This window comes from Pecten maximus, unplaced genomic scaffold, assembly GCF_902652985.1.
Source record: "Pecten maximus unplaced genomic scaffold, xPecMax1.1, whole genome shotgun sequence".
Taxonomy (NCBI): Eukaryota; Metazoa; Mollusca; class Bivalvia; order Pectinida; family Pectinidae; genus Pecten; species Pecten maximus.
The window spans coordinates 1-17,689 of NW_022982502.1; the positions used below are offsets into that span (position 1 = coordinate 1).

Consider the following 17,689-nt stretch of genomic DNA (forward strand, 5'->3'; position numbering starts at 1 on the left):
ATAAAACTTTGGCACAGAATACACACCTCCAGAATCAACCAATCAAAATAGTCGTTACAAAAAATTCTTCGCAACACATACGTACACATGGGTCACAATTTGACACATTCGCTGCTCGCCAGTTAGACTGCATACCTATATCACCTTGTAAAAGGTGAAGCAAAGAGATATTTGCAAGATATAGAGACACATCACAAATTTGGCAAGTCGTCAACGCTATTAAGTTCGTTGGTAAGTTGTCAGTCAAAGCCGTAACACTGAACACGTTCAGGGGTCAATATAAGATCCAAAAATATGTATGTTATAACTTATACTTATAGGCCTATCAGCTGGTTATAGGTAAACTGATTACAGGTGAGGGCAATTTGTATAATTAACTTATCAATCAGTATTCAAGTTTGACGACCATTTACAAAAAATGATGTCTTATTGAGGGGCATGCCCATACCATTTTATTTGTATTCTAATATATATTGTGTTCAAATCGAAAGTAGCATATACATTGTACAATGTACAGTTAGGCCTAACTGTCATATCAAATTTTACATGAATGAACTTAAACTTATAATCATACGTTATCTCATATGTAATTGACATCAACGTATAACATTGACCGCATTTAAAGATGTCATTTGGGGAGGTGGTTAAGATTAGGGGGAAGAGAATGCCAATCATAAATTGTGAGAAGAAAGACTTTTTATATACCTGAGTTCTAAATGACTGTTCATTAAAGGTGAACTGGTATGTATGTCTATAAAGGATATTTCAAATTTGTTATGGATAGTTTTATGTAGAGTGTGTGAGTCACACGTCTTCTGGAGAGAGCGGCATATACAAATGTATCAGATGTTCGAATATGTCTATTTTAAAAGTTCAATAATTTGACACGCAAGTGCATTTAATCAGAGAACTGAATACTTGGCTGTAGAGGTCCTCAGTAGTCACATGATACTAGTATACTGGGCTGTAGATGTCCTCAGTAGTCATATGATACTAGTATACTGGGCTGTAGATGTCCTCAGTAGTCATATGATACTAGTATACTTGGCTGTAGGGGTCCTCAGTAGTCATATGATACTAGTATACTTGGCTGTAGGGGTCCTCAGTAGTCATATGATACTAGTATACTGGGCTGTAGGGGTTCTCAGTAGTCATATGATACTAGTATACTTGGCTGTAGGGGTCCTCAGTAGTCACATGATACTAGTATACTGGGCTGTAGATGTCCTCAGTAGTCATATGATACTAGTATACTGGGCTGTAGGGGTTCTCAGTAGTCATATGATACTAGTATACTTGGCTGTAGGGGTCCTCAGTAGTCACATGATACTAGTATACTGGGCTGTAGATGTCCTCAGTAGTCATATGATACTAGTATACTTGGCTGTAGGGGTCCTCAGTAGTCATATGATACTAGTATACTGGGCTGTAGGGGTCCTCAGTAGTCACATGATACTAGTATACTGGGCTGTAGATGTCCTCAGTAGTCACATGATACTAGTATACTGGGCTGTAGATGTCCTCAGTAGTCATATGATACTAGTATACTGGGCTGTAGATGTCCTCAGTAGTCATATGATACTAGTATACTGGACTGTAGATGTCCTCAGTAGTCATATGATACTAGTATACTGGACTGTAGAGGTCCTCAGTAGTCACATGATACTAGTATACTGGGCTGTAGAGGTCCTCAGTAGTCATATGATACTAGTATACTGGACTGTAGATGTCCTCAGTAGTCATATGATACTAGTATACTTGGCTGTAGGGGTCCTCAGTAGTCACATGATACTAGTATACTTGGCTGTAGGGGTCCTCAGTAGTCATATGATACTAGTATACTTGGCTGTAGGGGTCCTCAGTAGTCATATGATACTAGTATACTGGGCTGTAGGGGTCCTCAGTAGTCACATGATACCAGTATACTTGGCTGTAGATGTCCTCAGTAGTCATATGATACTAGTATACTGGGCTGTAGGGGTCCTCAGTAGTCATATGATACTAGTATACTGGGCTGTAGGGGTCCTCAGTAGTCACATGATACCAGTATACTTGGCTGTAGATGTCCTCAGTAGTCATATGATACTAGTATACTTGGCTGTAGGGGTCCTCAGTAGTCATATGATACTAGTATACTTGGCTGTAGGGGTCCTCAGTAGTCATATGATACTAGTATACTGGGCTGTAGGGGTCCTCAGTGGTCATATGATACTAGTATACTGGGCTGTAGGGGTCCTCAGTAGTCACATGATACTAGTATACTGGGCTGTAGGGGTCCTCAGTAGTCATATGATACTAGTATACTGGGCTATATAGGTCCTCAGTAGTCATATGATACTAGTATACTTGGCTGTAGGGGTCCTCAGTAGTCATATGATACTAGTATACTTGGCTGTAGATGTCCTCAGTAGTCATATGATACTAGTATACTGGGCTGTAGGGGTTCTCAGTAGTCATATGATACTAGTATACTGGGCTGTAGGGGTCCTCAGTAGTCATATGATACTAGTATACTGGGCTGTAGGGGTCCTCAGTAGTCATATGATATGTATACTGGGCTGTAGGGGTTCTCAGTAGTCATATGATACTAGTATACTGGGCTGTAGAGGTCCTCAGTGGTCAGTTACTGGGCTATTATTCTCTTCATGTTGTAATGTTTAATTTAAATTTGAAGGAACAAAGTAGATACAGAACAAAATGGCTGACTCAGGAGATGGAGATCTAGACCTTGTCATTAGGACACCTTGTATAAACAGTATCCCGATGTCCAAGGGGCGCTACTCTGTTTACCTTAAACTGGAGAACCTTCAGATACCAGGCTCTTTTAAACAAAGAGGAATCAGTCACTTCTGTAAAAAGGTGAGTACATGTATACACATACATGTTTTTATTACATATTTTAAGACATGAATGAAAAACAGTATGTTGTTAATATCAAGGTATGAAAGAAGAGCAGCAACTCCAGAGTCCAGGTTTGAAAATAATCCTGCTGACATGTTTCGGCCTGCTAGGCAGGGCGTCATCAGGGCACAATTTATTAGTGTGACTGTTACATTTTGAAACTAAATAACAATAAAGGTCATGTGACTATCAATGGACAACATGATGACGTCATAATGTTACCACGGAAGTATTGTAAGGGAGCAACAAGGCATCAACATGATGATTGGTCTAAAGATTGTTACAAGAATTAGGTAGATAATGGTAAAGTTTGAGTCCTTGTTGAGAAGTATAAGAGCCTAAATTACAAGATGTGTTTAGAATAATAATAATAAAGCAATAATTATACGATACAAAGTATTAAAATGCATGATAAGTATGAAAATGTTCAAGTGATTTCTAGAGGCATAAAGTTAAAGGCAACAGTATGTTGTTAAATGAAGAAAATCTAGCTTTATTGGTTAATCCAGCTTGCTGAGTGTCATATGTTACATTAAATCTGAGAAGGGCTATACAGAATGTGTGTAAATTAAGATATAGAGAAACCCTGTTAACATTTAGATAACTTATTCCTGTGCAGGCAGTAAAGAAAGGGGCCACCAGGTTCGTTTGTGCCTCTGGTGGAAATGCAGGACTGGCTGTTGCCTATTCCGCTCACTGTCTGAAAGTGCCAGCAACAATCGTCCTTCCTACCACAACGCCAGAGTTAGTCGCCAATAAAGTCAGGGACATGGTAACGATTGCTATTTCTGTCATCACGGAAAGTATTGTATTTTATTTTTGTTGTCATGGTAATGTACATTGTAGCAATTGACTTTTCTGACATTAAAACCTGTTCAGGACATAATAAGTTTGGATAAAATTTTCAATACTTTAATACTCAATAGCAGTTCAGGAAACAAACTATTAAGTACATAATAGTTAGTTATTACTTAATCAGAACTTTATCTTTGTATAAATGGACTGGAATGTTCTGGATGTTAGTGCTTGCATTTAACATTAAAAATGCGATTGAATTCCATCAAAAATGTTGGTTACTCAGGGAGCCATTGTTGAAGTACATGGAGATGTCTGGGATGAAAGTAACGAATATGCCCAGAAACTGGCCACAGACCCAGGTAAGTCTTCATTGTCTCCCTTGATGAATATTACCACATCATGTGGTGATTACCTTGTTCTACCATATATATATAAATGTCAATTGTGTCGTCTGTCCCTAACATAAAATGCTTATCTATGAAAAATTCTGATGAAATATGATAATTTGTAGATAATCCTAGGAAAGTAGAAGATATTTTAAATAAAAAGGTGACAGACTGCGAAAGGTCAGAGGAACATTATTTCCTTTAACGACAAATAGTAACGAATATTTGTTATGTTTCAGGTTGTGTATATGTACATCCATTCGATCACCCAGATGTTTGGTAAGAAACCTGCAGGTCTATCTGTACTCATGCAGACTTTATGTAAAATGTTGATATAAATAAACATAAACATAAAAATCATATTAACTAGTACATATAAAACCTGATAAAACTACACATGTAGTCTTTTTACTAACTCATATCCAAATGATTACATAATTAATGATGATTTCAGGGAAGATTATAGTCCAATGATTTCATTATTAATGATGATTTCAGGGAAGATTATAGCCCAATAATTTTATTATTAATGATGATTTCAGGGAAGATTATAGCCCAATGATTTTATTATTAATGACGATTTCAGGGAAGATTATAGCCCAATGATTTTATTATTAATGATGATTTCAGGGAAGATTATAGCCCAATGATTTTATTATTAATGATGATTTCAGGGATGGTCACAGCCCAATGATTTTAGTATTAATGATGATTTCAGAGAAGGTCACAGCCTAATGATTTTATGATTAATGATGATTTCAGGGAAGGTCATAGCCCAATGATTTTATGATTAATTATGATTTCAGAGAAGGTCACAGCCCAATGATTTCATGATTAATGATGATTTCAGAGAAGGTCACAGCCCAATGATTTTATGATTAATGATGATTTCAGGGAAGGTCACAGCCCAATGATTTTATGATTAATGATGATTTCAGAGAAGGTCACAGCCCAATGATTTCATGATTAATGATGATTTCAGAGAAGTTCACAGCCCAATTTTATGATTAATGATGATTTCAGAGAAGGTCACAGCCCAATGATTTCACGATTAATGATGATTTCAGAGAAGTTCACAGCCCAATTTTAGTTTTAATGATGATTTCAGGGAAGGTCACAGCCCAATGATTTTAGAAGCAAAGGAACAGATGCCTTGTCAGCCAGACGTGGTTGTGACATCAGTTGGGGGCGGGGGACTGCTGACAGGGGTAGTGCAGGGTATGTGGAAGGCGGGATGGAATGATGTTCCTTTGGTCGCCATGGAAACCGAGGGGGCAGAGAGCTACAAAAAGGCAGTAGAAGCAGGGAAACTTGTAACCTTACCAGCCATTACCAGGTAAAATTATGCCAATGGCACAATAACCAGGTTAGACAAATTTGAAAGTCAACTTGATCAAGTTCAAAGTGACCGAAGATCACTTTCAGAAATTGAATATTTAAACTATTTTATGAACCAAAGTTGATCAATAGTCATGGTCATCAAGTTAATGTTAATAGTAAAATTTTCTGTCTTTTAATTTGCATATATGTCTCTTACCTCCTGGTCTTAGTATTAAACGGCCAAACTTTTTGGAAAATACCTGTATCTATTCCACATGTTTGTTTCGATTGCAATTTGGATTTGTGTAAAATGTTAAATATTTTGTACTTACATAAGATAGATATGTCATCAGAGTTAAGTATATCTATTTAGGTGTACTTAATATAAATCAAGTTCAAAGTCACCAAATTAAAGATAACTGTCAGAAATTGAATATTTTTTGACACATTATGAACCAAAGACCAAAGTTGATTAATGATCAAGGTGACCAAGTCAAAGGTAAAAGTGAAATTTTCTGTCTGTAAAATATTTGTTTTGACATTATTGAAAAAAAGGTAGTTGAAGTCAAATAAGGGATCACATGGCCAATCAAGGCACTGGCATAAGGGTCAAAGTTCAAGGTCAAATAACTCATGTCTTAACTTGTTTACTAAGTAAAACATCTCTTACCATTTTTTTTTAGACCTCAGGTAGCAGTGTACAGTAAAAATGCCAAATTCTGAAAAATATGGCACATGCTTTAGATATGTAAACATTGCCAGTTAACCTTACATATAACCTCTAATAAAGTATATATATTTGAAATCTGTACAACATTTGCAATTTTAATAGAGCTCTGAAGGATAAGTAAACTGATATTTTCTGTGATTTTTAGAGCTGTGAATACCATGGTAACAGCTTAAAAAATTCTCAAAAATTGCAAAATATTATGATATTTGACCCAAAATGGCACAATTCTCTACACAATTTTTTTTCTGAAACCTATTTAAAATTAGATATCTCTATCCCAAAGACAGAATTAATCTTGTTTGGACATATGTTGTAAATTAAGTTTTTCCGCTATCTTACCTTTTCTGTGGGCTTCCATTTTGCGCTGTAGGCGAAACTAAATTTCCTGTGTAAACACACGTTCGGAAAATCCGGATATTTAAAATCCGGAACCAATTTATTGATTTTTGTTTTAATAAATGTGAAGCCTGTATGTACTACTTCATACTGGATTATACCAATTATAGTGTACATTTATTTTTTCATTTTTTATACATATCATAATACAGGAGTTATTTGCTTAACAAAAAAATTGCCCATGGCCAGGCTGTCTTACTGTGGTGTGCTACCTTATACATCACTTTTGTTAACTCTAATTTTACTAAAAACCCCATGAATGTCTAGAATATGTTCCGACGAACAAAACGACATATCGGGTTACTGTGTATCTTTAATAGTCACCGAGTATTGCTGATTCCCTGAGAGGTGTATTTTGACAACTTTTTCTCCCAATCCAGTAATAAGGGGAGGTAATTTTAAAGATGAAAACTCCCATAATTCTGTATATCTCTTGAATAAAGTTGTGTTTTGAGTTGAATGTGGTACTTTGAGTCTCTGTGCATGTAATCAAGCAAAAAATACTATACAACTATCAAATTTAGCCTTGTAATATGACGTCATAGTTACCATGACGTCATCAGTAACTATGACGTCATCAGATGGTATCTATGAAGTCATAAATACTCAATGGTGTCATAATAAATAACCAAATTCCTTTCCAAACCTCAGCTTAGCAACACATGCAATATTCTAACTGATAAATCATGACATGACATCCAAGATTTCAAAATGTCATGCCTATGACATCACAGTCATCTGTTTCCACCCCGGTAATTCAGATATGTACCAATGATCATATGAAGTGTCCGCTGATCCCATTTTATGCGGAAAATGCTATTTTTTCTGCTTTACCGAAGGAAGTGACAATAATTGACAATATTGTATCAACCGTACACTCCATCAATTGAAATTACATGCTTACCAATGTATAAATAAATTGAAAATAATGGTTTCACCAAAATTTTTAAAAAAATAACACTTACTGTAATAGTTTCCATGGATACGGGGTAATAAATCAGGTAAAACAAACCAGAATTCAGTCTATATGGTTTGTTAGATACCCAATAAGTTATTTTGGGTTTGTTATAAAACATAGAATATCTTTTCAATTTACACTGACTCATTAACATTATGCTTAATTAACCCACCCTTAAATGGGTAAATATGCGAGTTACCTCCCTTGATTCCTCTAATATGACAAGCCTGATAATAAACAAGTTTTTAAATTGTTTTTTATGCATTTTTGAGCAATAATGAACTAAAATGAAGCTTAATCAAGCATAATTAAGCACAATTTCCAAAAAATAACATTTTTCAGCCCTTATAAGGTAGCAGTGTACAGTAAAAATGCCAATTCTGAAAAATATGGCACATGCTTTAGATATGTAAACATTGCCAGTTAACCTTACATATAACCTCTAATAAAGTATATATATTTGAAATCTGTACAACATTTGCAATTTTAATAGAGCTCTGAAGGATAAGTAAACTGATATTTTCTGTGGATTTTTAGAGCTGTGAATACCATGGTAACAGCTTAAAAAATTCTCAAAAATTGCAAAATATTATGATATTTGACCCAAAATGGCACAATTCTCTACACAATTTTTTTCTGAAACCTATTTAAAATTAGATATCTCTATCCAAAGACAGAATTAATCCTTGTTTTGGACATATGTTGTAAATTAAGTTTTTTTTCCCGCTATTTACCTTTTTTTTGTGGGTTCCTTTTTTGCCGTAGCAAAACAAATTTCCTGGGGAAAACACTTGGGAAAAAACCCGGATATTTAAATCGGAACCAATTTATTATTTTTTTTTTTAAATAAATGTAAGCCTTATGCTACTTCATAGGGGGATATCCAATTTAAGTGTACTTTTATTTTTTCTTTTTTTACTACATAATACGGGAGTTTTTGTTAAAAAAAAATTGCCCATGGCCAGGCTTTCCTTATGTGGGTGCTACCTCATGGTCACGCCCAATTTTTTGGGGGTATACATGTATCTTGTCACATCTTTTTTCAAAGTATTTTGAGTTGTGTAAAAATTTGCATTTTCTGTAGATATTCATCAGAGTTAAGTATTCGGTGTTTGGGGTTATTTTAATTTAAAAAGAAATCATTTGGAGGGTGTAATACAAGACATCGTTTCTGTTTTTTTAGTGTTGCTAAAACTAGGATCTTTGACGTGTGTGCTGCATCCCTTGAAAAGTCGATCAACATAAAATTACCCGCATTGTAACAGATGAACGGGCCGTGGATGCCTGTATCAATTCTCAGGTGGTAAAACCCTTTTCTTGATGAAAATAGAAAAAACCCCAGACCCCATCTTTATCCCATAATTTTTTTGGTTGCAATTGTAATATGTAAATGCCAAAGCTTTTTATACATCCCCCACCCCCCCCAACCCCCCCCCCCCTTTTGTGTGTAGTGTGTTTTTTTTGACAAAATCACCCAATCACCTGTTTTGTCTCGAGAGGGAGTGGCTGTTGGGTTTATTATATAACTAACTGCTGTGATTTCAAGGCCCAAGGATGTTAGTGGACCCCGCTTGGGTGCTAGTCTAGCGCAGTCTACGTGGGTCATTCCTCTTTACAAAAGAGGGGAAACTAGGCGTGGTGAACTCCCCCTGGTCATTGTGTTGGAGGAAGTGCAGTTACTATCGAAAAAACCCAAAAAAAATTTGGGACTAAATTTTTTTGAAAATAGGGATAACATAGAATTCTTATCAAAAATTTCAACCAAAAAATTATGTAAAAAATTATCAGTTTGCTTTTTGAAACCAATAAATTACTGTATTTTTTTTTTTGACTTAAAAATGTTAGATGATTTGGTACCTAAGTTTTAAAAATAGGTATGATGTAATTTTCTACTTTTTTGGTTTTTTTTTTGTTTAACGTCCTATTATCAGCCGGGGTTACTATTATGATAATTTCTAAAAAAAATTGAAAAAGTTAAAAGGAAGCATTGCTTTTAAACAAAATCATTAGCCCCGGGGTTTTTTTGATAAAAATTTTTTTTAATTATGTGAAAGTATCGGAAAAGGAGCCTTTTTTGCAAATGTTATTTTTCCCTGTTTTTTTTACGGGGTGTGTTATGTGTTATGATTTTGTATTAATCCTAATTAAGGTGTCCAACCCATTGGGTTTAGATTACTGGATTTTTCCCCTCAGTCTTAACCAAAAACAGGGACCATTCTTTTTACTAAAATTGCTTTTTTTATAGGAATTTTTTACTGTTTTTCCCTGTGGTTTTTGTTTTTTGGGGGTTTTTTGTTTTTTTGTGGGGTTTCGTTTTCGTGGGGTTTTGTGTTTTCAGGGGGTTTTGATTTATCAGAGTGGAATTTTTTTTTATTTAGAAAGGGAAATTTTTTCTGATTTCAATGTGGGTTTTTTTTACTGGTTTTAAATAGATGAAAATTTTACTTTTTCGATGTGTAAATTTGTCTTTTTCACTTTCAACTTTTTAAAAGCTTTTGGGGAACGTATCACCCCGGGGTCTTTTTTTAAAGGAAATTTCTTTTTACCCTTTCACCGATTTTTTAATATTTTGTCTTGATATTTTTTTCTATAAAATTGTAAATCCGGTGTTCACATCTACTGGTATATTTTTCCAAATAAAGGGAACAAAAAAAAAAAATTTTTTTTTTTTTCTTTTTTTTTTTAAAAAATTTCCCGTTTTGCGTCTAATTGGCCATATAGAAAACACTGTATTGCCTTATATGGCTATAATTCAGTATTTTAGACCGATTAACAGAATTTTAGTCAAGATATTCTCTTCAAAAAATTTACATTTGGGGTTTAAAAAAGTCAAGGCCAGAGTCTTTTTACTGAGAAAATTTTGTCTGATATGTGAAGCGAAGTTTTTCAGAATTAAACAGGAAAATCTGGTTATGGGCCGAGTTTTCTCTGGCCCTGCACCATGTCTGGTGCCCAAACATGGGTCGGGGCCCAAGGAAAACTGGGGAAAAACTGGTCTACTGACCAAAAAAAAGTCACCTCAAAGTTCAAGTAAAATTTTATTTTTCACTTTACACTTTCGAAATAACCCTTAAGTAATGTTGGTCAAAATTAAGAAGGATAAAACCTATAAAAGGTCAAGTCATGGGTCAAAGGTCGAGGTCAATTTTATAGTTTTTTCCAGATGAACTTTCATTATGACACACGAATCAATTTTTAATTTTGCCGGGGTTTTAACAAGCAGCAAGTTACCAAAGATCAAGGCACTTGGTCAAAGGTTAAGGGTAAATTTTGATGAATTAAAGAAAATTTTGGTAAACTTAAAAAGGGATCAACGACCAAATGTAAGATACATGGTAAAAAGGGTTTCAATGTCAAGTCCACTTTATATTTTTTCACTGATGAGCTTTTTTTATGACACTATAAAGAAAAAATTTGTCGAAAAAAAGGTTTTTGTCAATTGACCAAATGTAAAAGCACTAGTTTAATTTTTTGTTGGGGTTTTTCCCCGCGCCGTTCAAAAACGATGGCCCCCTTTTGGTAAGTACACAGGGGAGACCTTTGCGTTCTTTTCGAGAAAATTGGGGAAAATGAAAAATTTAAAAAGGATTTTGGCCTAGCTTCTCCAGAAAACGCAAACCGTCAGGGGAAGGGCGCCGCCCCACTCACCTCGGTATTCACCCTGATTTTATGTGGCCGACGCGAAAATAAACGAGCACTGTATTACAGTAAGTCAAGGTCATTTGGGTGAAAAGGCCCAAAGCAGATCTCTGATCCCCCGGCTTGGATAGGGGGTTTTTGAAAAAAAAAACAAATCAAATCAACAAATAAAAGATTCACCAGTATTTTCATTTTTGTTAGCTTTTTCGTGAAAGGAAACGATTTCCCCCCTCATAAAAATATAATTTGTTTCCTTTCGATGGTTTTTTTAAGCCAAATTTTAAACGTCAACCTCGCTGTTGGAAAAAATGACTTCTTTTGATTAGGGGGATCCTTGCCAAAAGCGCTTGTCTTGCCCCAGTTATATCCCAAAATGGCTCTATAGGGACCACATGACTCATTTGTAGTTCAAGCACTTAAATTCCACATAATCTTTTTTAGGAAAAAACATTATTGGTTTCAATTTCCTGAAGAATAAAATAGATAAAAGCCCTACGTCTCCATTTTTTTTTCACGGCGGGGAAAAACGGTTTTTTTTATGGAGGCGTTTACCCCCTGCCATATTTCGATACCTTTGGGTTGGACATACAAACTTTACTTCGTTTTCGTTAATTTTCCCTTTTACATTCATTTTGCAGTTTCTTTCGCTTATTTTATGAGTATTTTAATAATTCATTTAAAAAACTTCAGACCAATAAAGCGCTATTACAGAAAAAAAAGACCCCTGGGCCCTTTAAAGGTCCCATTGATTTTTTGAAAAATTTCATAAAAATTTTATTGACATTTTTGTCCCGACCATCTTCTTTCGGATCATCAGGGGCCAACATGTGATACCCTTACGTCTCCCCTGCTGATAATGTTTTAAAAAATTAAATGAATTTCAAAACAAAAAAAAAAATGATAGTCAAAAATGTGTTTCCTAAACTATAGTAAAGTTTTATCCCCTCCCATGGGCAAACCTAAGACCCCAGGGGGGGAGTTACACTTTTGGGAAAAACACCTTAAGACCCTTCCTCTTTTAAGGTTTGATTCTACCTTATTTGGGTTTAAATAAAATTTTAAAAAATTTAGTTAATTTACCCTTTTTTGGGCCCCCCCCCACCCCCGGGGGGAAATCAGGGCCAATATGAAAATACCATCAACGTATCCCAACTGTAATATCAACCAGGTTAGAATGAATTCCAATAAAAATTTTAACAAAAAATAGTCAAAAATGTGTTTTCCCACATAAAAAATAGTAAAGTTACCCCCCCCAGGGCAAAAGTGAAACCCCCCGGGTCATGAAAATTCCAATTTTCGGAAAGCCCTTAAAAACCTTCATTATGAAAAGTTTTATTTTACCATATTGAAAGGGAAGAAGAAGATTTTTAAAATTTTTGTAATTTGCCATTTTTTTGGCCCCCCCCCCACCAGCCCCCGGGGGTCAGTAGGGCCCCAGTGCTCCATCAAACTGTCATCCCCTGCTGACATTGGTTTTAAAATTAGAAAAAATTCCCTGAAATAAAACAATAAAGTCAAAAGTTATTTCCCCCAATAAAATATAGAAAGTTTAGCCCCGCCCCGGGGGAACTTGAGACCCTAGGTCTGAAATTCAAATTTTGGTAAAGAAACCTTTAAAACCCCCATCTATAGGTATTTTATTCATCATACTGAGGTTTGAAAGAAGATTTGTAATTTCAGCAATTTTGGGCCCCTTTTTACCCCGCCCATCAGCCCCCTGGGGGGGCAGTCAGTGCCAAGTGCTGCCCTCAAACTGTCATCCCATTGGGCAATTTTTTAAAAAATTTAAAAAAATTCCAAAGAAATAAAATAAAAATTTAAAATCAAAAATGTAATTTCCCATATAAAATACAGTAAAATTTGCCCCTCCCCCCCGGGCAAACGTGACACCTCGGGTAGAAATTTAAATTTGGTAAAAACCTTAAAACCCCTTTCCCTCTATGAAAAGGTTTTGATTCCCCCATTCTGAAGTAAGAAGAAATTTTTGAAGTTTTGTCAATTTGACCCTTTTTGGCCCCCCCCCCAGGCCCCTGGGGGGTGGGGACCCTAATTTTCAATTTTTTTTTGACCTTTAGCCCCAAAAACTTCCTCCAAATTTTATGAATTTGGTTTGTGGGGGTTTTGGGGAAGAATCGAAAAAGTAAATTTTTTACGGACACGGGCGGAACGGGCGACGCCCGGACGAACGGCAAAAAAGGGGGTTGAATAGGGTCCTTGAGACTTTTTCTCAGGTTTTACCCAAAAATCTCAAATGGTTTTTTTTTTTTTTTAAAGTAAAAGAACATAGTCCATGAAACAAAATGTGCTTTTTATTGTCATCAGATGGAAAATAACAGAGTGGGGATTTTTTTTCCCCCCAAAATTTAAAAAATACCAAAAATTGCAGATAAAAAAGGGTTTTTTCTTTTTATCTAATAAAACGGGCTTGATGTTTGGCACATCATACATTATGCTGGTACAAATTTTCAAGGGCACAGGGGTCAAAAGTAAAAAAAATATCAAAATTCTTTCAAAAAATTTTCAATTTGGGTCACATTTTTAAAAAACCGCTCTTTTAAAAGGGGTGTGCAATGATCAGTCAAAACAAATAACTCTGATTGCACTTTGAAAAGAAATTTCCAGCCAAAATTAAAAAAATCCCCCCAAAGCACATACCATAAGGCTGGTGTTTGGAAAACAGATCATGAGTATTGTGAATGTTTTCACATATTTTTTATCTTGACGTTGACCTTCATTTTTTTTAAAAACCTGCTCTTTGAAGGTGTTGCAAATTTTCAAGGGCAAATTTTCAAATAAATGCAGATATGGCTTTTGAAGAATTTTTTTATGGGAATTGAAAAATATTTTACGGTAGTCATTATGGGGGGTGGGGAAAAAATTGTACAAAAGGTGGGGGGCGAGGTATGGGTCAAATAGGCATTTGGCTTTTAAATTTATATAAACGACATTTGGACTAAACATTGGATAGCTCATATTTTCTGATAGCATTCTGTGGGGGAGGGTCGGAATTGTACAAATGATGGGGCTGATCCCCCGGGGGCAAATGTGGGGCCCAAAAATTTTCGTTTGGCTAATTGAAAAAAACACTTTTTTTGAAACAAGCAATGAAATCACTTAATTTGACGGGAGCAAGCCTTAGGGGTTTTGGGATCAAATTTACATTTGGTGAGGCTTTCCCCCCCAGGGGGCCTCAGGGGGGACCCAAAGGGGGTCCCGTTTGTAAATTATGTAAACAACTTCTTCTCTGGATCAAGCAAAAGGAAAAACTCATAGTTTTTGGTAGCATCGTTTGGGGTAGGGGGTTCAAAATTTAAAAAATGGGGGGGTTACCCCGGGGGGTGAGGGGGGAGGGGCCCAAATGGGGAATTTGGCTAAATTGATAAAACAATTAAATTTTCTGGAAGAAGGCAATGGATTTTTTTCATATTTTTACTGGTCATCCCGGGGGGGGGATTTAAAAAATGAATGGTCCGCTGACCCCGGGGGTGAGGAGGGGGTCTAAAGGTTCACCCCTTGGGTAAAAAATATAAGTGCTTCTTAAAACTAATTTTTGTACCGTTATATTTGATTGGTAGCATCCTTTGGGGGGAGGGGTTTAAATTGTAAAAAAGGGTTGCTTTCCCCCCCATTGAAGCTTTTTTTTTCTTTTTTTTTATTGTGAAAAACCATTCAGATCCCCAAAAAAAGTGTACAAAAAAAGATGAAATCCCCAATTACACAGGCAATTTTTTTTAAATTTTTTTTGCTATAAATGTTAATTGGCCAGCAACCTCTATTTTTTTGACCCCCGGGAATTTAACTCCGAAAAAAAAATTTCGGGCGCGTTGGGCCACGAGAATATCAGTTTTGGCAAGACGCCATACTCTCAGGATTAAAGTTAGATTTTTTCAAAAAAAAAATATAACCTTATTTAAAAAAAACCTCATGAAAAAAGCAAGATTTTTTTTCAATTGCCCTTTAAATTTCCCGGATATTTCTTGCGATACAGCGACTCAAATGAATATGAAACGTGAACGGTCGTGGGTTTTTATTACTTAGAATAACCCCCTTTTTTCCCCATTAGTTGACGCGTGGGTTAGTCACGTGACAGCGAAGTTATCTCGTTTGTGCTCAGTTTGCATTTTACTACTAATAGGGTTGGTTTTTGGTTTATTGAAATGTTTTCCCGTATGAACCAGGATGAACATAAAGCGTCTAAGGGTGTGGATTTTTTCTGTGAAGATGTAAATTCCACGAGATCAAATGATTTTTTTTTCTTTCGTTTAAGGCGGATTGAACAGAAAAACTAAACCTAACCAAAAAAATTGTAACTGACAGGAAAAGTTTTATTTATACTCTAAATGTCCCCGAACACCAAAAAATTCAATTTATTTTTTAAATTTCAGTAAAACGGGCCCCCCATCAGTTAAATCGGGCAAAATTGTGTCAAAAAAGGAAACATATTGGCTCGGATGTATTAAATTTTTTTTTGAAAAACGGGGGGTTTTTTAAATTTTTTTGGGGGGCCGGCTGTGGGGGGGGTAAATTTTTGGGGCCCCCGGGGGGGGAAAGGGGGGTGGTTGTAGGGGGGTTTTTGGTGGGTTAATAGGGTTGGGGTTTTTTGGTTTTTGGTTTTTTTGGGGGGGGGTGCTTGCGTTTTGGGTGGGGGGGGGGGTTTTAGGGTTTTTTTTTTTTTTGGGGGTTTGGGGGGGCCTTTGGGGGGGGTTTTTTTTTAAAAAAAGAAAAAACCCCCTTTCCTTTTTTTTGGTGGGCCCCCCGTTTGGGGGGTGCGCTTTTGGGGGTTTAAATTTTTTGGGGTTGGGGCGTGTTTTCCCCCCCCCCGGAGGGGGGTTTTGGGGTGGAGTTTTTTTTTAGTGATTGTTTAGCGTATCGAAATGCGTACAAAAATCGTTTTGACTTTTTTTAATACCCGGGCCCCAAGGTAAAGTTGGTTTTTTAAAAACCCTAAATGCAAAAATTTTTAACTATAAATATAAAATTGGTTTAAAGTAGAATGTTAAAGACATGTCCTAAGTAGAAGTTTTGGGTTTAAAAAAAAGTTAATGTTTTTTTCTTGTAAAGGTCCCGTTTTTTAATTTTTTGAAAATTTAAATACTTAAGTGAAATTTGGGGTTTTAAAAATTTAATATGGTTTTACACCTTTTGTTACACGGGAAACTAACCATTCATTATCAGGACTGTGAAAAAACCCTTATGTTTTTGGTTTTTACACCTTAAGTGGAAATTTTAATCTTTTTATACAGTTTGATTTGTATTTTGCTTTATTTCCAGATCACCTTAAATTATTGAAATCAGTGGTCCAAAATTTTCACTACTTACATAAAATCTAAAACATCCCCCATGGGGCCACGTTCGGGGTGACATTTTGATTTGTGTAGTCACTTTCGAGCGAATTGTTATTTTTCGATGAAATTTCAGCAAAAACCCTTTCGTCTACCGGTAATTTCTTAAATTTCTTGAGGACGAAAAGACTTAAAAAAAAATTACAGTGATGCAACCTTACTATAGTCGGAACGGGCATATAAATTTCCCTTTCCCGTTTTGGAAATAGGTCTTTGATTGGCTAATCCAAAAGGCACCCCCCTGACCCCATATGGAATGGTTGTTAGACGCATGTAATAGTGAAAGACCTCTTATTTTAATTGATGATACCCTTTTACATTGACTAACGCCCCTGCCGTACGTTTAGTATTGATTTATCTTTTCTGATGTAGACAAAAAATTCTATAATGAAAAAGAAATTGGTAATTTTTATTCTATCTTTAAAATTTTATTTTCAATGCAAACAAAGAAAAACTAGAAAAAATTTATTTTTTTTCCCCACAAAGCATTGCCCTGACCGGGGGGTCATGGGAAAATTGACTAATGTCTTGGCTATAGAAGGTTTTCAGTAACGGGTTTTGACAGCTAAAAAATCACCCCTCGGTTAATTTGGGGGTTCTCCCTTTAAACATCAAGGTGGGGTAGGTTTTCCTCCCATCTATTTTTTTTTGCATGAAAATCCCACGTTCAATATTTAATATATGTACAGAAAAGGATCAGAACCCACTTCTTTTTGTTTTTAAAATTTTGTATTAATAAAATTAAACGTTCGTGGGCCCGTCAGTTAACCTAAATGTCCCGTTCCTGCCGTTAACATAAATTGTCCCCGGTCCCCTGTCAGTTAACGTTTAAAACTGTCCCGTGTCCCCGCAGTTTTCATAAAATTCCCCCGGGGTCCCCCGCTTTTTAAAAAACTGCCGCGTGTCCGTTTTGTTAAAATTTAAAATGTCCGCCTGTCCTGTCATTTTAACATAAATGTCCCGTGTCCCATTAAAATAAAAATGTCCCCGTGTCCCCGTCAGTTTTAAAATAAACTGTCCGCCTTTCCTGTCATTAACAAACTGTCCGCTGTCCGTCGTTAAAATAAACGTCCCGCGTGTCCTGTTAGTTAAAAATTTAAAAACCCGTCCGCGTGTCCGCGTTAACATAAATGTCCCCCCCTTGTTTTTGGCCGCCCGTCGAAAATTTTTCCCATTAAAAAAAGTTTTGTCCGGGGCGTTAACATAAAAATTTCCTTTT

General features: G+C 35.9%; 1 protein-coding gene across 1 annotated transcript; it reads left to right on the forward strand.

The window, feature by feature from the left end:
• Positions 1–39: 39 nt before the first annotated feature.
• LOC117320528 (L-serine dehydratase/L-threonine deaminase-like) lies at positions 40–5,716 on the forward strand. Its single transcript, XM_033875103.1, has 6 exons — positions 40–231; positions 2,675–2,859; positions 3,521–3,673; positions 3,983–4,058; positions 4,325–4,364; positions 5,194–5,716. The coding sequence occupies exons 2-6, from the start codon at positions 2,698–2,700 to the stop codon at positions 5,423–5,425; spliced, it is 663 nt and encodes a 220-aa protein (XP_033730994.1). The 5' UTR covers positions 40–231; positions 2,675–2,697; the 3' UTR covers positions 5,426–5,716.
• The last annotated feature ends 11,973 nt before the right edge of the window (positions 5,717–17,689 follow it).